This window comes from Vipera ursinii, assembly GCF_947247035.1.
Source record: "Vipera ursinii genome assembly, chromosome: 1".
Classification (NCBI taxonomy): Eukaryota; Metazoa; Chordata; class Lepidosauria; order Squamata; family Viperidae; genus Vipera; species Vipera ursinii.
Genome location: NC_139512.1, coordinates 129317457 through 129339065, shown reverse-complemented (window position 1 = coordinate 129339065; position 21609 = coordinate 129317457). Strand labels below are relative to the sequence as shown.

The 21609-nt window shown below is 37.8% G+C and overlaps 1 protein-coding gene across 1 annotated transcript in view; it reads right to left on the bottom strand.

The window, feature by feature from the left end:
• Positions 1 to 5837: 5837 nt before the first annotated feature.
• Positions 5838 to 21609, bottom strand: part of PDIA5 (protein disulfide isomerase family A member 5) — a 255436-nt gene continuing 239664 nt past the window's right edge. The window contains exons 16-17 of the mRNA XM_083349866.1: positions 11331 to 11465; positions 5838 to 7453 (exon numbers count right to left, since the gene is read on the bottom strand). Coding sequence (XP_083205992.1) covers positions 7373 to 7453; positions 11331 to 11465 — 216 coding nt within the window. The 3' untranslated portion in view covers positions 5838 to 7372. The remainder of the gene's footprint in view (positions 7454 to 11330; positions 11466 to 21609) is intronic.

Here is a 21609-nt window from a genome sequence, read left to right as displayed (position 1 = left end):
TGCCGTTGGTTATTATAATCACTTAAATCACAAAAACTGTTGTTGTGTTTTAAAAAGGTATTGGACAAATCCTGGAAGTTTTATTCCCAAGACTAGATGCACACAGTGCTGTGCTAAATGCACTGTGGACCTCAGCAGGCTTCTTCTCATAATGGCATGTTTGTTCTCACCCACATTCTGAATTGTAGCCCCTAGCAGATCACTTAAAGAGCAATAATGCCTCTCAGTCTGAACAAGCTACACGCTTTTTTAAAGTATACATTTCAGGAATTTAAGAGATGCCTCATGAAAGGAAGGGGCAGTAAAGACAAGAGCTGACATACAGGTAGTCCTTGACTTACAACAGTAGTGATTGTTCTAAGTTACAACAGGGCTGAAAAAAGTGACCTATGACTGTTTATCATACTTAGGACCATTGCAACCTCAAAATTCAGACACTTGGCAACTGACTCATATTATGACGGCTGCAGTGTCCTGGGGTCATGTGAACAGCTTTTGAGATCTTCTAATAAGCAAAGTCAATGGGAAAGCCAGATTCACTTAACAACCATGTTACTAACTTAACAGTTGTAATGATTCACTTGACAACTGTGGCTATAAAGGTCGTAAAATGGGGCAAAATTCACTTAACAAATGTCTCACTTAGCAACAGAAATTTTGGGCTCACTTGTGGTCATAAGTAAAGGACTACCTGTACTCTTAAATTGAACTTTGTAACATGTCAACATTTAATCAAATTATGGCAGAAGCATACGTTAATTACTATCCTTACTATTTGCCATAATCTAGTGCGTAAAGTGGAAGAAAGGCAAAATTAAGGCCCAGGAGTAACTTTACAGTTTTACATAATGCAGTTATGGAAACATTTAGCTAAAACCATAATGACTACTCACAAAGCACGTTTTCTTTAATCAAATACTATCTGCATCCCTGGCCTGGTTTTTCATCGAGCACTGGAAATATAATAGTTCCCAGATCTAAGCTTTTAAGAAATCAGTTCACCCCCAGTGTTTACATTTGAAATAGGAAGGTCTTTCATTGCTGATCTCTGTAGGAAGGACAAAAGTATAATTAGCTTTAGAATGGAGGCAATAGCTATAGCTTTTCCCATCAAGTCCTATTTTGTCTACCACAAACAAAATTGTCCGTGTATTCCAAAGCTGTTGGCTGTCCCCTTATCTGTATTAATTGCTGAGGAGGGCAGACTTTTATTAACTAAAAATTAAAGCTTCAACTTGCCAATGGTGACTTCATCTTTTGAGATCACTCTGAATCACTGGCTTTAGTGCATGTTCAGTACAATTACGGGGCTTTGAGAGTTGTTCTCCCTGGTTACTCGACAATGACTTGAACATTAAAGCATCCAGTTTTCCCATTGGTATGTATTGTCTTCAGCCTTAGACGATTTCTCTTCCTACCCCTCTCCCATTGAACATGCAAATATAATTTTCTACCCATTTATGCTTTCATAGCTCATTTCATTTTCAGCCAAGATGTCTGAAATAAACAAACTTTAATGGCCTACAAAAGATTCAGATACTACAAACCCGCGGGTATCAATTTGAGCTCCATAGCTGTTTAATTAGGAAAGTCTGGGCCAAAATCTGATATAAAATCTACTGAATTGGGGCAAAAAAAAAACGAAGAAAGTTTGGCCCACAATTTTTTAACCTCTTTTATCCATTGTTTTTTTTACAGTATAAAACTCTTATCTTTAGAAAGAAATATAATACAAAATTGGTATTTTTTCACAAAAGTAGTTTCTTCTACAGTAATTAAAATAAATCTCAGTAGCTCAAGCGGCAATGCCTCTTATGAAGAGTAGCTTTTCCAAGGGAAGGTGGGGGATTAACATTTCTGCCCTTCCCACAAACCTGAAACCCTAGAAAAGAAAAGGGGGGGATTATTTTGTGGCTACTGACAAGGAAGTTGAAATTATAACTGAGGAGGTGAAATGCCTGTCAGCCAACAGTCCGACTGTATGACTCTTCTGTCCCAAAGTGCAGACCCTTTGAGTACCAGGCAAATTCTTCAAAGGCTGATAACAGCACATTGTGTAATGTTAGCTCACTTTTTAATTTTTCCATTTACTTTACAAAATTTGTATGTGGCTTCTAGATACAAACTTATCATTAATTGGCATTGCAAGTTTTTATTTTTTTAAGGGGCAGAATTAGGCACACCCAACTTTTTACTTCCTCATTGTTTCTTGCTGGCAAGATAGTCAGCTGTGTAGTGGGCCGGCATGCAAGGCAACCAAAGACTGGGAAGCAGAGCATGGGTTGGGGGAGACCTGAGGCAAGTGGGCTTGTGCCTGCACTAGACCTCCCAGGATCTCCCCCATTCTTGAACTCCCACTTAATGACCTGTGCATTCGTTTGACAAATGCACTGAAGAGAGCAGGGATGGCTTGGTCATTACTTGAGGCAGTTTATTTAATGTTGCCTGACCTTCAACCCTAATGGGCAGACTCCATTACGATTGTAAATTGAGGACTACATGTAGTCACACTGCACTATAGGTTCATATTGCTTACAATTCAGTTTCCCCCCACATTTTCAAGAGGGTTCTTCCTCTTGCCTTTAATTTTAGTAACACTAGAGCTGTAATGCCTTCCCTGGATGCCAGCTCAGATGATGAAGAGGAGACAGCTCCAGAGACTTCAGAGTGGGGAATGAAGACACAGGGGACTTCTGTACCATAAGTGGATGGGCAAGAGGATGAGGAGAGGTCAGGAACCTTGGATGAGCTGTCAGAGAAGCAACCAGATGAGTGCCTTGCTGAAGAGGAGAGAGAAGAGACACAGCTGCAGCCGAGAGTCTTGGATGACCAGTCAGAAGTGCATGGTGGAGAAGGAACACAGCTGTAGTTGGCTAGCCGGGATAAGGAGGAACTGCCTCCCGGGCCAGATCCCAGGATGCACAGGGTCAAAACAACGGAGGCACAACAAGGTCGGCGAGGCTACTTGTGCGGAGGCAGCCTTGCTCCTCCTAATGAACTGCACCAGCTGGCAGACTACTTAGCCCAAGCGCATAGAGCAAAGTGATGCTGGAGACAACTGTCCATTTCCTGCCATGCATGTGCTCTTGATTTTGTAACTCCTGCTTTCATGATTCTAGACCTGTGTCTTGTTTGCTGATCTCATGATTGGACCTTGGATTTTGCACTTGTATTATGGACTTGGACTTTGGTTATCGTGCTTGAACTTTGGATTTCACCTGTCGATTTGCGGACTTGTGCCTTGCCCTTGGACTTTGTATTTGCTTTTAACTTTGTGTCTTGTTTGTACAAATGTGGATTTATTTGGATTTTTATATTTCTCGTGAGCAGAACCTGTTGCAATGCCTCAATAAAGCATTTAAAACTCCAAGGTGTATGTGTGCGTGGACTGGGACAGGACAAAAGCAAAATTGTATATATCTTTCACGTTTCATCTTGGTTCAATGTTTGAGCCTATCAAGATCTGATTTTGTCTTCCATGATGTTAGCTATCACCCCTAGTTTTGTATTATCTATTAATTTAATAAATATCTCTTCACTGCCCACTCTGATGTCACTTATAAAACAGGGCTTAAGACAGAATCTTTGGATATTTTTCTCAAGACCTCTTTCCAGTTTGATGCACACATTAATACACTTGTATTGATCCAGCTAACAATACTATTTGTTAGTATTGTAACTAAAATATATCTAATCCATTTTAACATGGATATAATCAAATACATTGTGAAATTTCATTGGAAAGAAGATGTATCATTTCTATGATGCTCCCAATAGCTACCAAACTACATTTTATAAAGCCAGAAGTTGTGTTCAATTTCTTGTCTCACTTGATTGTCATTGTAGTTGCTGAATTTAAGAGAGGAGTAAAAAGTGCCGCCTTCTCTGTCTTTAGTGAGTATCTACAAAATAATTAGTTCACAAGCAGTTCCCAACATGGAATATGTCAGAGTAATACAAGGGAGGAGAAAGAAAAGCAGCTGGCTTTCTTGCTCAGAATAAACAGTTATCTGCACAAAGCTTAATTCCATTATTTTTGTGTTCAGTACACATGCAGTAATACAAGAACAACACATGCAGTAATACAAGAACAATCTAGTAATACATGAACAATCACTTTTATATTGCTAAAAACCTCCAGAGGAAAAATCCATTAACTATAACCTTCTCAGAGTAAAAGATGGGGAAAATGAAGATAGCAAGGGCTAGATTGTATTCAGAGAGAGAGAAGGAAAAAAAAACAGCATTAATTTTCCAGACAGCTAACTGTCTAATAGGAAAGATCATGCAGAGTCTAATAAAAGATCCTGCTTGGCATGGTAACTTTGCTTAAATTTATGTTATGGTTAACAAGCTACTACCAAACAAGGCAAATCAGCCTATCACCATTCACTGAATTCATAGTAGGGGCTCCAACTGATTAATGAGTGCCAAACAAATACAAGCATTAATTGGGCCAGGAAAAAAGCAGGAAGTGCACTGAGAATAAAAGAAGGGTGGGAACCCCTATGAGATCTCCTTTCTCAGTCCTCCTTTGTAAAGTAATTCTATTAATGAACCAAGTGTTAGAAGTAAGCATCACGTAAGATGTTGTGGCTGCATTCATACAGAATGGCTTAGCAGAAAGAAGAGATCTTGACTTGCTGGCAAAATTGTTGATTACCATTAGCATAACGCTAATATAAAAAAAATCTAACGTAAGTGGCTAAGCTAATGAGAAATGCAAAGTTAAACATGCTCCTGACTTATTTCCACCCAAATATGGAACTATAAATCCAGGTTGGCAATTTGAACTTGTGAAGGATTGAACAAACTAGGAATCATTCTCCAAGTTGTTGTGTTTTACAATATAATCCTGTTTAGCCATCCATGCTATGAAAAGAATGAAGGGGATTTTTAGGAGCACATTTCAAGGAAACAATGAACTCAGCAACCTTGGTTTATGAAGTCAGTAACATGGGGCAAAATATAAGATAAACGTGTGTACAATTCAGCTTAAATATTTGTCTCTGGATTTTATTGGGAAAAAAATTCAAGACTGCATTTTAATACTCTAATTAAACTCAAGGGCAAGTCAATATTTTAGAATATGCTCATGTGCAAAGGAGGTGGTAATGAAAACTTTTTAACAATTCACCATTTTAGGCTACACTGCTAAACAGTCTCTAATAAAACAACCCACATCAATTGTAGTTTGCTAAAAAAGAAACAAATCATATTAACATAGAATTAAAATAAATGTGATAGGTGATAAGAATGGATTCTGTATAGAAAGATGCTAGGACAACATGCATAAGCTTGTGATCTCATGACATCTAAAACACACTACCATCTATGAAGTATAAACTTACTCAGTTATACATTCCACAGACAAAGGAGGTTCCAGATTTGTGGTGTGAAGGAGGACTGTTCATGTTTGATAAAAGGTAAGGTTTTGTAAAAGAATTTTTTTTTACAGTTCTTGATACTGCAGCTGGTCCCCAAGTTAATTCCATTCTATGCAACCCTCTTCCTACTGTACGTGGGATCAGCTCCAACTCCAAAACTTTTGGAAGGTTATGTTGAGTCCCAAATTTCACTTACCCTATTCTCTCTCACATATATGCACACTCTCTTCTGTAGCTCCCTATGCACTGCAGAGAAGTAGTCTACAGTGGAGATATTCCAGATGTTATTGATCAACTTTTATAATTTCTCTGAATCTTCCACCAGAGGGAGCAAAGGAGTCTCCTAGTGAAGAAATTTTAAAAAAATGCAAAGAGGTTTTCTTTCCTACCTTTGGGAGAGAGAATAAGTAAATGAAAATGCAGGACTTTTCAGAAGGCACCAATAGTTTACTGCAGTGGTAGGACTTTCTACCCACTTGCACAATTTCAGGCAGTTTATATTTCTACAATAAAGGGAATCAATATTGCATATTTCCAATCTTTATTTTTGGATCCAATTCAAAAATCACAAAAAATAATAATTATAGTCATAAAGCCATAAAGACACTGTCCAGATCACCTTCACAGAATCAGCACACAATTACAGACTTGTAAAAGCTGGTTCTAATGCTGTATTTTCTTCCACTGCTGACACGGCCAAACAAGTGGTGTGTTGTTGTTTTTTTAAAAAAGTATGACCTGTTTCTATAGAGCTCTTAAAAAATTCTTTTAATATCCACATACAGACAAGCCTTTGGAACATAAACACATATAGTTGCAGGATGGTTCTGCCTATCAAAAATATCAATGCCTCTGTCAATGCCTCTGGAATGCTTAGCAAATACTCAGTTGTTGTCATAAACAGAAGCTTCTACCTGCACTTAAACCCACAGGAGCATTTGACAACGTGAATGTCAACACATACACCAAGAGTCATTTTCATACTTGATGTGTACTGCTGCAGAGACATTGATTTTAATCAATCACACATTCTATAAAGATATGTAAACAATTCAGGTACGGCATATTACAAAAACAAGAGGAGGAAAAGGAACACCAACCACTACAGTCAATTAAGATCTGAAATGGCCCAATGCTGCTTCATTATTTCCTATTATCCCTGAGCATCTTAAAAATGACTCTCCCACATTAATCTGGAGGGGGAGGGGGAGAAGAAGCATAATCTTTGAAAGTTGGCAAGAGGACATCCTAATCGTAACTTGACATGTTTGGCAAAATTGAAAGTGGCTAGAAATGTCTCCACTGGTTATGGGAAGTTAGTCTCCTTCCCCAACCCCTAAGTTGTACCGATCCTGTTCTTGATGATGTCCCATCAAAGTGATACTGTGCAGAACGTGGACTCCTTGGACTGAAAGTGCCCCTTTATCTCAGCTGGGTCCTGAAGTAAGTGCTAGGCACACGTGCCCTGTAAAACTGCCCTTGAAGAATCTTTGGGCCGAGGACTCTGAGGGGACCAGCATGCTCTCTACTTCCTCTACTTGCACCTGATGAATACTTTTGCATCTTCTTTTATTCCCCCCCTCCCATTTTAAAAAGCCATTTCTCACAAAGTCTCTTCTCAAAAATTAAAAAAAAATCACAAAGATTACTTTGTCAGAGGCAATCACTATCGAACCTACAGATTACAAAAAGATTGCATAGGAATATCAATGGGCATAGGTGCACTGAACAGCAAGAAAATGCTCTTCTTTTGTTCTTCTCCATAACAGAATATGGCAACAATGACGGTATTTTTCTTTTTTAAAAAAAGATAATGATTTAAATTTATTTTCAAAGTTGTAGAAAATGGCAATGGCGGTCTATAAAAGCAAAGTCTGTTCTTTAAAAGATGTATAATCTCAGGCATTGTACCAGTGACCCTGAGACCCTTCACAGTGCAGTGGAATTGTTTTGTCTTGTTTGTTTGTTTCTTTTTGAGACAGAAATTACAACTCATCTTTCTTCTTCCCTATTTTCTCATGATCTCTCTCTCGGAGAGTTCGCATGTAAACCGAAAATCCAGATTCCTAGAATGTCAGACAAAAACAACTAATTAGTTACATATTGAAACATAAGCGTAGAGATCTTTGCTCTGAAGAGAGGACTCTTGTTCCTAGACAACATGGGATAATTTGGCCTTAAGAGGACCTCTCTCCTTAAGTAAATATCTCATTCACCACAGTTGCTCTAGATCAGGGGTAGGGAATGATGGCCCTTTTATGACTTATGGACTTCAACTCCAAGAATTCCTGAACCAGCCATGCTGGCTCAGGAATTCTGGGAGTTAAAGTCCACAAGACATAAAAGGGCCATCGTTCCCCACCTCTGCTGGAGATGGAGAGGTCAAATTAGAAAGGAAGATATTTGTCATGATAAGGATACCCTGAGTTCCCTTCCCAGACTCACACATATAACTCCCTCCAATTATATTCTTTTATTTAGGATAACATAATTTCCAATTCCCTATGTAAAATTTTATTATTAGTTCAATCATTCCATATACCGTATAACATTTTATGTATTACAATACATGAAGACTTAATTGTTAGAAAAAATAAGGAGAAACTACAAGAAGTGCCTTTACATATAGTGATGTAAAGTTATCGGGGCTGTGGTTTATGAAAATTGATTAAAAAAACTCCGAACATTTATCCAAACAAACCCCTCAATAAAGATCTAATTGATCCAGTCTAAAAAGTATTATTATCAAGATAAGCTTCTCTCTCTAGTGTCAAATTATCCTTATGAATGATCTTCTGCGTTATTAGCCTATTGATTAGCATGACACAAAACAAATGATTTCAAGAAAGATAAGTGACATTCCCAAGATGTGTAATACTGTGTTTAATTAAAAATCATTACAAAACTTTGGGAATCAGTGATATAAAAATGAATGAATGAATAAATGAATGTTGCTTTCTCTGTGGCAACTCAGCAGCAAGAATGATACCTACAATCAATAGGGTATTAGTTCAGTATCCTTAGATTTTTCCCAACAAACAGTGAGAGTTAAAACTAAGCCACTGCAGATACCTTTAAATATTTTTATTTAAATTTTTCTGAGACGTTTAGATTAGACCTGACAATTTATTCAAAATGCTTGGACACACAATGCAATAGGAAGTGAGCTACTTCACTTTATCTGCTGCATCTGTCAATCTTAACTGAGAATGTTACGCATCACTAGTTATAAAATTTGAGACTCTAGTAAACACCCCGAACAACTACTTTTTGATTAGAACTCTACCTGCTATTACAAATGTTATCCAAAATGTATTATCCAGCCCAGTGAAGCTGATGATGCTTCCCTCATCATTTTAACAAAACGGGCAATATGTAACCATTGAAAATAATACTCCTACAAATTAAATGAGCTTTTAAATGCATGCTGCAGATCCTGTCAGTCAAATGAAGTTGACTGGCAGGGACTAGAAGATGGGCTACCTCTGCTATATTCCTGCCTTGTGGAATATTCTCTCCTCAGAGATTAGAATAGCCTCAACCCTGGTGGCCTTTCATAAGGCTTTAAAAACTTGGCTATATCCTCGGGCCTGGGGCTCAGAATGTCTTAAGGTTTTACTGTTGGGTGGTTAACTATCTCGGCTGCAGTATATATTTATTTTTTGGATGTTTTTATTGTTTTATCATTTTTAATTGTTTCAAGTGTTTTATTGTTTTAGAATTGTAAGCCGCCCATTCACTTGGCTGAGATGGGCAGCTATAGATATTTTGATGAATGAATGAATGAATGACTTTTTTCAGAGGTTCAATTCTGTCTTTCTTCATAGTAATTCATACTCTTCACCTATCTTTTTCCATACTCACTGCAGAGTAGCAAGATATCAAGATCTAAAGAACTATACAGTACAATGCACAGAAGATAGATATGGTGCAATGTTTATGGTCTGAAACTGCCAATAGCATCATCAACCAGCTTTTGCCATCCTGTACAATGGGTCAGTTACTATGTTTTGGCCTCCAATGCACAGACATTATTTGATGGGATCCAGGAATAAAATGCTATTACAATACTGCTCTCTAAAACATCCCCCCCAAAATTTGCAAGATCCCTAACATGACCTTATTTACACAAGTCCTTAACTTTATAACTTTATAAAATTTAACAGTAACAGTATTGCAAAGCTTGAGGATTTCTTCAGTAAGAATAGAAGTGTAATATAATGTTAAAGAGAGATTTCCAGAATTCTTGTCAACAAAGCTAACATTGTTTAAAACAAGCTGCAAGAAAGAAGAGGTAAATATGCCTGTTACTTTAAGCAAAGGTACACAGGTGACTCATTTAATAATAGCTTGGCAATAATAGTTTCTTCTAGCTCACATATTTTAGCTGCTTATGAGATAAGACTGCATCGGTCATTAAAGAAAAAAGAAGTAATGTAACAACTAATTAATTTTTCCAATATGCATGGAAAAATACATTTTCCAAGCATGTTAAAAGAACATTAATTTGATAAATCATCATCTATACATGACAAAAATAGAGGCCTAATGGCCCATTGGCTAGAAATCAGCATTGCAGGCAAACTCTGCCCACAGCCTGGAGTTCGATCCAGTTCAATTCTTTCAATCCTTCCAAGGTCAGTAAAATGAGATTATTGGGGGCAATGTGCAAATAATGTTTACATTATAATCCATCCAGAGAGTGTTGTAAAGTGCTATGAGGTGGTATATAAGCTATTGCTATTTATCATTTTCACAAGCCATTTAATTTTTGTAACTGAATTGATAAAATCAGTAATACTATGGCTTAAAAACAAATTAGTGCTCTTTATAGTTGATGTAAGGATAGCTCATACTTAAAAGAACACTAACGGCAGTTACCAAAATGAGAAATAAAAAAGAAAAGCATCTTTCTCTTTGCATCCAAAAGTACCAGGAAGTCCTTGACTTACAATAGTTTGTTTAGTGACCGTTCAAAGTTATAATGGCACTTGAAAAAGTGATTTATGACCATTTTTCACTTATGAAAGTTGCAGCATCCATGTGGTCATGTGATCAAAATTTGGATGCTTGGCAACTGGTTCATATTTATGACGGCTGCAGTGTCCTAGGGTCATGTGAACAGCTTTTGCAACTTTCTAACAAGCAAAGACAATGGGAAAGCCAGATTCACTTAACAACTGGGTTACTAACTTAGCAATTGTAATGGTTCACTTAACAACTGTGGCTATAAAGATTGTAAAATGGGGCAAAACTCACTTAACAAATTTCTCACTTAGCAACATAAATTTTGGTCTCAATTGTGGACCTAAGTTGAGGACTACCTGTGAATCTCTGCAGGAATTTTTATGTTGCAACTTTAACCTTTCTTCTAATAAATGTTCCAATCAAATCTTCTCTAGATTAATTGTTTCAATTTTTAATTGAGTTTTTGGCTGATAAAATCTCATTCTAAAAGCAAACTATTACACATGAAAAATTTATAACACATTATTATTCATTGAATATTAAATTGTTAAGGCCCTATTTCTATAGAATTCCCGCATGGTGTAACTGCAATAATATTAAAGGAAGTCCTTAGGATATTTTGGAATGCCCTCTCATAATTTCAGTGTACCCAAAGGACAACTGAAAATCTAATTCAAAATGAGTTTTCAAACATCCTCTGGATGAGTTTATTTGCTACATTAGCTAGGATTGGATACAAAAAATTGAGGCTAATTTTCACTTATGCCAAATACATTCAGATATTTTAATAAGCAAGACTCACAATAAAAGGTTCCAAAATGACTTAATGCCAAATATAAACAAGGAGACAGGATGATAACCAAACGTAGCCTTCTTTATGTAAGCATTAAATCCCCTTTGTTAAATGCTGTCCCACCCCATATATGCTTATTTACCATTTAAGTAGCTGACTTTTGTTTTCCAGCATATACTTACCCCTCTGTCTCCATTGTATTTTCCTATAAATTTTCCATAATTATAATAGTTAAAGGTTGGATATCCATCCACTCCTTCCTGCTTACACAAGTCATGGTTTTGTTCTTTGGCACAATCCACTGCAGCATAGGCAATCTAGAAAGAGAAATTAAAAAAAAAAGACTGGATCAGTTAAATGGAGCTCAGGTGCTTTAAATGCTGAATGGCTATAAAATATAAAAAGATAAAAAGCTGGTAACATTCTTGGACAGAAGAACCAGTTTGGTTAGTTGGCTAGGGCTCCAAGCTAGAAAGCGGGAAACTGTGTTCTATTCCAGCCTTAACCATGTAAGCCAACTTGGTAACTTTGGGCCAGTGACTCTTTCTCAGCCCAACATGCCTCACAGGGTTTTGTGGGGAAAGTAGGAGGAGAAGGTATGTTGGATATGTTCACAGCCTTTAGTTATTTATAGAAATAATAAAGGCAGGATACAATTAAATAAGCTGCCTGCAATCAGTGCAGGTTCGCATCCCACCAGGCTCAAGGTTGACTCAGCCTTCCATCCTTCCGAGGTAGGTAAAATGAGGACCCAGATTGTTGGGGGCAATTAAGCTGACTTTGTAATAATGCCGCTTGGGGGTGTGTGTGAAAGCCCTAATAAGCAGGCATATACATAGAATGAAGGCTACTGCTAAGCTTGTAAGCCGCCCTGAGTCTTCGGAGAAGGGCGGGATATAAATGGAATTAAAAAAAATAAATAAATTCCAGATTCCAGTAAGCAATTTGGGCAAAATCTAACACCTTTTCCCTCTCTCAAATACACTGATACAGATTCCTTGAAATTTTAGTTAGAATAACAGTATAAACGCACAGAAAGCAATACCAACACATTTGATAATTAGGTAATTATAGCTTCTTGCAATCTGTCTAATCAGACTCTCTTGGAACAGGTTTTGCAAATTCTAAGTGGGGAAATATGTGGCTATTGGTCTCCTGTATCTCTATGTTTTCTCTTTTATTCCTTTTTGTATTATTATTATTTACAACCCAAGGGTGTTCACTCACCTTCACCAAAGGCCAGAAAAAGAGCCAGGTGTTCAAGGCTTTTCAAAACAACAATAGGATGGAGGCCACCCAGATCTCAGAGCAAACTTCACTGCAGAAACTCAGAGTGCACTAATCCTGCCAGACTGAAACAGCTGTGCAGATATTAAGAGAGAGAGAGAGGCAATCTCTCAAGTAACCAGGCCCTATACCATGAAGGGACTTATATATAATGATCATCACCTTGAATTATACCTGGAAACAAACAAGAAACCAGTGTAGCTTCGGAAACAGAGGTATTAAATGGACATACCAAGGGATACCCGTCACTGTACATATTGCTGTATTATGAATCAGTGGAAGCATCTGGGGAGTTTTCAAAAGCAGCCCCATGTACAATATGTTGTAGCAATCAAGCCATGAGGTAACTAGTATGTATGACTGATTAATTGAAGAGCTTCCCAATGGATACATAGCATGTTTTCCCCAAAATAAAACCTGGTCTCTTTTTTTGCCTCCAAAAGAGGAACCAGGTCTTATTTTTTTGGGGGGGGTGTCTTTTCCATTTACCTCCAGCACCCCCACCTAGCTGGCCCATTTCTTCTGCTGCTGAAGGAGCAGCTTCATTCTGCAGCTGAGAATGGAACTCTGGCCTGCATTTCGCAGTCAAAGACCTTTTCAGAAGGCCACTGCAGCTGAGAATCAAGCTATGGATTCATAGCTTGGTCCTCGGCTGCAGAGGCCTTGCAGAACCAAGCTATGTATTGACTCCATTTCACCTTTGACTGTGAAATGCAGGCCAGAGCTCCAGTCTCAGCTGCAGAATGAAGCTGCTCCTTCGGCCGCAGAAGAACTGGGCCAGCTAAGTGGGGCCTTCAGTGCCGGCGTGGAAAAGACACCCACCCCTGCAAAAATAAGACCTGATTGAATCCATAGCTCGGTTCTAGACTGCAGTGGCCTTCCAGAAAGGCCTCTGACTGAGAAATGCAAGCCTGGGGACACCGCAGAAGTGAGCCGGGGAGGAGAGGCCTGGCTACAAGGTAAGTGGTGTAGGGCGTTTGTATTATTTGAAACTAAATATGTAATTTATAAAAACATACGCTTCTTCCACAAATCTCACAAGAGTTCCTTATTCAAAATGAGCTTGCAAGCTCAAGGTGTTACAAATTTGCTTACAAGTTATTTTCTCCATGATTCCCTTGAACTTTTATCCTAACTATTCAGAATTTCCCAATATTATTAATGCATCGTATACCTACAAGAACATCCCAAGAAAACTCCTGTATAGTTGTACACTTGCTTAAATACAGACAATACTTTTAATTTTAATGTGATTACTGGCTCGACTACTGAATGGAAAAGTTAATACAATCTGCTTATAATAACCTCATTTTGCCTTGTCGACTATCACAGATTTACGGTGGTTAAATGCATTTTGGTACTCCCTTTAACTTCCTGATAATACATGGTCAATGTTAAACATACACCTATAACACAATTCTTGCCAATTATCATTAGGAATGGGCATGCCATTTCTTACAGTTCTGTTGATTTATTCAGTACTCCCTATAATTATTTCCTTGCTCTGACTGATGCTCTAAGTCCTACAACCTCTTTTGAGAAATACAGGTCTCTCTTATTTCTTATGCAGGCAGTTAGCAAGTGCTGGCTGCTTACCTGGCAATACAAACTGATCTGTCAGGTTATGCAAGTGGACTTGTGTTAATTTGTTGCTTGAGCAAATCTCATTCTTCCAACTGGCACAGGGCAGTTAAGTTATTCCACTTGTACTCTGCATGGTTGTCCAGTGGCATTGAGCATTTTAACCATTAGTTCCTGCATGCTTAAGTAACACAACTCCTTCTCCATGATGAAACTCTGCAATCCTTGAATTAGAGAGCAACTGCAGAATTCATAGAATCCAACCGAGCAAACGTTAATGCTAGGTTCCTTCTGTAAATCCCCCAGAATGAATCTGTAATCTTCCTGACACACTGAGTTTCTCCCCTAACCTCATTTCATCTGTCTCTGACTTCATATCCTGTATTTTCTTCTCTAGGTAATATATTTCCTTCTCCCTATTTTCAAAATACCCTATTTGACCACTTATATTTGGACTTCATTTGTGCCACTGGGTCCCTGACTTTCCAACAATAATTGAATAATTTCAGTTATGGACTGACATATACGGTAATTCTTTACAGATATTCCCTGTATTGATCTTTTCTGTGATGATCCCCTTAGGTAGTTTTTCTGTAGCCTTACGTCAGGGGTGTCAAACTCGCAATGTCACGTGACATGTCGTGACTTTTTTCCATTGCTGGCAATGGGGTGGGCGCAGTTTCGCCATGACTCATCTGGCCTGCAGGCCGGCAGTTTGACACCCCTGCCTTACATTCTCTGGAGGAGTCGCAGCAACACAAGAGGCTATGGAGACTCTCAATGTTGAGTTCTCTCTGATATTGCCTTAATCCAATCTAATCTAATCTAATCTAATCTAATCTAATCTAATCTAATCTAATCTAATCTAATCTAATCTAATCTAATCTATCCATCCACAGCTTTTGCTGCTATACAAAATGAAATGAACTAACTCAGTAGAAAAACTAGCATCTCAAGGTTATGATTTCTAGCCTAACCATCTGTCAGGATGGTTTCTGAAATATTTTTGGAGGCGGTCTCCTAGAGGAGTATTTTCCAACAAAGATGAAAACAGAGTGCCCTGATTTATTTCAGAAAAAATCTGATGGGAGTCACAAAGTAGCTACCAGAGGTACATCAAAGGGCAATAAAATGCCACTATCGAAAGCCTTTTAAGAAGTAGACATCACTGTAGTTTTAATCACACTAATTCGTGGTATGTCCCAATATTTAACAAGAGTTATTTATATATAAAAGATAAACTGTTATCATTCAAACCAAGTTTGAGAAATATGTAACTAGCAATTACTATCTTTCTTGACTGCCTCTCTGACTGGAAATGCCACAGGGAGGGTAGCTGCAAACTTAATTAACAAAGTAGGAATAAGATACTGGAGGAATAGCTAAGGTATGTTGAAGTTCTGCCTGATCTGTTCTTGATATGAGCAGTGTACTTTTTTGCTTGTTTCTTTTCTATTTTTAAATTGATCAGGCCACCAAATTCATTATAATACATATCCAATTTTTCTGGTCTTTTTTTTTTAAAAAAAACTACATTTTCCTATTAGTAAGCATGCATTTCAGATATACAGAAGTATGCCTAAGAGCTACTTACTGAAAAAAAGACTACAGATTGAAAAACCTGTATTATTAAATATGTAGAAGTTGGTTAACAACTTTCTACAGTGGAGACAGTAATTTTTTTATCTCCAACTAGAAGTTTGAAACATCTGAGGGAGCAAATTTGCCTCAGACGGGCAATTGAAGGCCAGTCACATTGAAATCACTTTTTGATCCCTTGAGAGGAAAAGCAAACAAATGAACAAAAAAAAAACAGGAATAAACATAATAACCTCATCGGCACATACTGTGTGCTTGCAATTCTAAACACATGACAACAACCTTTACACTAATTTTAAAGGTCTCGGCAGAAGCTTAGTTCAGACTCCTGTATGAGTTATTGCTCTCTTCAACCATAGCTAGCCATGAGAGGGCAAGATATCACTTAGAAATCTCAAGAAATATGAAATTAACTTTTAATGCCTATAATGTATTTAATTACATAATATTTCTGACACACTGCATGAGTTCAACAGGCTAAAAGTGTTTTGCTGCTGTTTTTTGTTGGTACTCAGTGCATTTGCTGCAGTGTTCAACAATAGTCAGCCAGCACTGATGGATTCAAGTTGCCCTGATACAGATTTCCTATTGCGGCAATGTCCTGGTGAAACCTTTCGTGATGTGTGTCACTGACTGTACCTAGATTTTTCAGTAAAGAAGTCCAAGTGTGAATGCAGAAAACAAATCTTCAGTGATGTTGCATTTCATTCTTAAGTAACACCAGCTGCCTGCAATTAGTGCAGGTTCGAGTCCCACCAGGCTCAAGGTTGACTCAGCCTTCCATCCTTCCAAGGTAGGTAAAATGAGGACCCAAATTGTTGGGGGCAATTAAGCTCACTTTGTAATAATGCCGCTTGGGGTGTGTGTGAAAGCCCTAATAAGCAGGCATATACATAGAATGAAGGCTACTGCTAAGCTTGTAAGCCGCCCTGAGTCTTCGGAGAAGGGCGGGATATAAATGGAATTAAAATAAATAAAATAAATAAAAATTCAGGATCTTGTATTCTGTAAAACGTTTGTCAATTAACTGAATAAAGCTGGTGCTCTGTAATTGCCAAAAAAAATTCTCAACCACTTTGTGCTTTCCAGACAATTTTCTCTGGCCCTACCAACAGATCTTTAAGCTGCTTGTCATTGATGACATATCTGATATGTGGACCAACAAAAATGCCTTCCTTAATCTTGGCATCAGGAAAAATCTGCCTCAAATAACAAACACCTTTATTTTCCTTGTTCATCGCTTTAACAAAACTTTTTAGCAATCCAAGTTTTATGTGAAATGGAGGCAAAAATATCTTTGTCAGGTCAACAAGTGGTTGATATGCCATGTTTTTTCTGTCCTGGAACCAAATTTTTTCAGAGGTGCCATTTCTTTTGAATGTAATGTGACTCTCTTGGACAGCTGTCCTATTTGCATATGTAACAACAGTACTTGGTACCTCCCAGCTGCATTTCAAGTGGCAAAGTCACTACTTTTAGATAGTTGGACAGATATTCCAGTTGTACTTGTTGTACAGGATGTGCTTCAACAACAGGTCCATGTTTTTTTTTTCCATCCATGCAGCATAGTCAACAGATACTGAAGGGTATACATTACCATTGTGTAAGAAAGTCTTGAGGCTTAACACTGATGAAACAGTAAAGAGATGCCATTCTAGTAGGTATTAGAAATTAGTAAATTTTAAATGAATAAGTTTAATAAATTAGCAAACATAAAATATATAAGAAGAAATTGCAAAAACAGGAAATTTCTATAAACCGGTACAAGATAAGTTTAAATTACAGGCCATTTTCATGATTTGCAGCCAAAAATCTATAACAAAAGTGTTCAAGAAGCAAAATCTTTGTTGTCCAGTATTTTCAATTCCTCCTTGAAGTAACTAAGCCAAGTAAATGCACAGTGAAAAATACTAAATTACATAAAACATTGTCTTCAATGCTGACCATTACCTGACCACCCAAAAAGAAAATATTTTACAGATGTTCACCTCAGTGATTCAACAAATTACTGAGGTAAACATTTGTTCCTGAAATGTTACAATAATACAGTACAAAAAGTGCCCTCAATTCCTCTTGCTGGCATGACCATGTAAGTAACAAAAGCATTCAAAGGTATCAGAGATAATTCCTAAAACCTGAATTTGCTGCATGTGGCTTCTCCAAAATTAGCACTGATGGGTAATGAAAGAAAACAAGCAATCTCAGAGAGCACCAAGGACCCCTCATTATCCAAAATTATTTACATCATAAAATGTAACAATGGATGTGACCTTACTTATTATCTAGTGCAACCCTGTGCACAAATTTATGTATTTGTGCCCTGATTTGAAAACCTCCAGATGGGGTCACAGTCTTATAGGCAAATTGTTCCACTACTTAACAGCTCTTAACATCTAGAACAAGGGTCCCCAACCCCCAGGCTGTGGCCAATTTGGAACTGGGCTGCATGAATGGCAGGCCTGCATGCATGCACAGCTTGACTTGCACGAGCAGTGGGCCTGCACATATGCATGCATGCACCAGCCTGCCGGTCGTGCAAGTTGAGCTGCATGTGTGTGCACATGTGCACTGGTCCTCCACTCACATGGCCCAATTTCCCTCTGCCCTCTCAGTTGGGCCGCCAAGCTGCAAAGGTTGGGGACCGCTGATCTAGAAAATCCTCTTAATATTTAGCCTAGATTGCTTATCTTTTGAATTTAACCCACTGGTTATTTTCCTCAATTTGGTTTTAACAAAGGCCATGTTCATTCCTCTTATACGTAAGAGATTTTGACATATTTGTAGCTGCTCTTAATATTCTTTTTTGCAAACTAAACATGTCTAGTTCCCTAACTGAACCTCATAGGGATTGGTTTCCAGAAAATTATCTTGGTAATTCTCCTCTGAACTCCCTCTGTGTCATTTTTAAAATGTGGTATACTTAAGAGCTGGTCTTAGTACCTTAAGTGTGGTCTTGTTGCAACAGAATACAATGAAAATGGCTTCTATTAGTACTGCTCTAGAATACACTGGCTATTTTAGCTGCTTCGTCACATACCTTAGTCAAACACAGCTGTGGGTCACCAGTACTCCTAGATCAGGGGTCTTCAAACTTGGCCCTTTTATGACTTGTGGACTTCAACTCCCAGAATTCTTCAGCCAGGCACACTGCTGAGGAATTCTGGGAGTTGAAGTCCACAAGTCATAAAAGGGCCAACTTTGAAGATCCCTGTCCTAGATCCTTCTGATACATTACCAAATTAGGTTTCCATGTTCCATTGTACAAGAAAATTTAAAGGCTCCAAAACATATTTTTGAAATAAACAAAACACAAACCCAGCTAAAAAGCAATTCTGTATTTGGAATTCTCAGCTGCACTAAAGGAATTAAGAACTAACAAGAAAAATAACTGACCAAAGATTAGCAATTAACACAGGGAATTCAAGGTTTTTGAATAGCGGCTAACCTAAAATAATAACTAGGCATTAAATGATAGGCCCCTAATTTAATCCAAAATCCTTTGCTGTATAGGAGGGATATGATCCTAATTCTCTCCACTTCTTATTATGAATTTAAATACACACATGAATTAACCCAAACCCAATTAACCTTATCAATCACACTGAGTACTCTGTCCTATCACATATTTATAATCAATCAAATAAAAGGATGATTTGCATACGTCTATAAAAAGTGCTTGTAAATCTACACATCTTTAGGCTTCTTTTAGTTTTGCTTCCGGTACAGATCCTGTCAACAAGCCAATGTAATTGTGAGATAATTGTTCTTCTGTATGCATTTGATTTTTTTTTACCTAAGATACAGGATTTTATACTTGACATCCTGTTAGTTTAGTCTCAACATTAAGACCTGTGTTGTTTGAAATTATAATTTTGTTCTCTAATTAGCCAATCTCTCTAGTTTGATGCCATCTGCAATTTCAATGAGCATTCTTTACCTTCCATCCTCTAAATCACTTATAACAATTCTGACTAGCACAGAGCCACGGACAGAGCCCTAGAGGCTGGGGCTCATTTGATATTTGCCTCCAGTGTGATACATTATATATGAGGACTTCTTAAGTGTATTTATTCCACCAGCTACAAATTCACTAGATGCGGTACACAGCCCTCATTTATTCATCTTGCCAGCAAGCCTTTGAGCATGTTCCTGTATCCAGTGTGTTTCTTCATACGTAGATAACATCTATGTCCAAATGTGTTTTTTGTACACAGAGGTAGCACATGTACCAATTGTGCGTTCATGGAAAAAATGGATCTGATTGCTAGATATGGCTTGGTCACATCCACTGCAGCAGTCTTTCTGGATGCCTCTGAAACATAAACTGTCTCTGAAGTGTGTGTAGTAGTCTCTCCTTGGGCAATTTGCTAGAACAGCAAAAAAAAAATTCATGTACAGAGTTCCCTATAGTTTTGAAACTTCAGAAACTTCCAGTTTATTTCTAAGCACAATTAAAGTTACTGTTGACCTCTATATCCTTAAATAATTATAATTTCCTGTGACATCAAAGGCCCTGCTCTCATAAAAGTTCTAGAAGTTCCCGTTTTAGAAGCAAAATTTACCATTTGTTTTATTGGACCCTAAAATCTTTTTTCCCCATTCTTAAGCTTCTTGTTTATCAGCTTCTATAAAATTACAGTGCTGAAATTAATTTTAACTTCTGTTTGTAGTTTTCAAATGCAAATAGAATTTGAGACATGGTATCAACTTTTGAATATATATGTAAAATAAGTTGATTCAATCCATCCTATTTATTAAAATGAATTATTTTATAAGATTTATCAGCTGCAATAAGTAAATAAGTAAACTTACTTTAAGTAAGTTAAAATTATCACCTATATTCCAAAGACTTCTAGAGAAATAACTAGCTGGAAATAAATGCAGATTTCTTCAACTTGAAGGAAGCCAAATTTCAGTGCTTCTTGCACCCAAACAAACTTGCATTGGTTTGCCCTTTGGTCATGTAATACAAATGATTCCTGCCAAAATGTATAATGTTTTGATGTAGTGTAAAAGTTCTGATCAGCATTAAACAAATTCAGCAACACAAATTAGATAATTGATGCTTTTTTATATGTTCAATGCAAGGGACATTAAGGCTTTCAATTTATTTTACCAATTTCAAAAATTAAAATGCTTTATTGTCCTTATTCAAATCTGGACCTCTCTCATACAGCTTTTTATCCTGGGTAGAAACCTGGGCCCTGACTACTACGAACAGCCAAACAAACCTATTGAGCCCACAACATCAGGGAGATTCTTGAAACAAGGATCTGCAAAACCAGCTGACAAACTAGGATCTGCAAAATCTTTATCTTTGAAGCTTCTGCCTACTTAGAAATTAAAATTTCCATATCAGGAATCTTAATGATTCAATGACAACTCAGTACAGACTTGTGGTGGAATGTAGTCTGGATTCCCAGAGGGAGGGACTGCATTCCAGTGGGCAAAGAGGCAGTGCTTGGAAAGTTTGGTCTGCAGAAAGAGGTTTAAAACAGTTCCTCACCAGCTTTTCCCAGATATACTTGTAGTTATGCAAATAGTTGCTTTAGTCTGGCGAGATTCTATCTATAAGGTAAAGGTAAAGGTTTCCCCCGCACATGTGTGCTAGTCGTTTCCGACTCTAGGGGCTGGTGCTCATCTCCGTTTCAAAGCCGAAGAGCCAGCGCTTGTCCGAGGATGTCTCTGTGGTCATGTGGCCAGCATGACTAGACACCAAAGGCGCACGGAACACTGTTACCTTCTCACCGTAGTGGTCCCTATTTTTCTACTTGCATTTTTACGTGCTTTCGAACTGCTGGGTTGGCAGAAGCTGGGACGAGTGACAGGCGCTCACTCTGTTACGCGGCACTTGGGATTCGACCCGCCAAACTGCCGACCTTCTGATCGACAAGCTCAGCGTCCTAACCCACTGAGCCACCATGTCCCTATTCTATCTATAGGTGAAGACAATTAAACTACTCTTAAGTAACTACACATGCTGTTCGTGGTTTT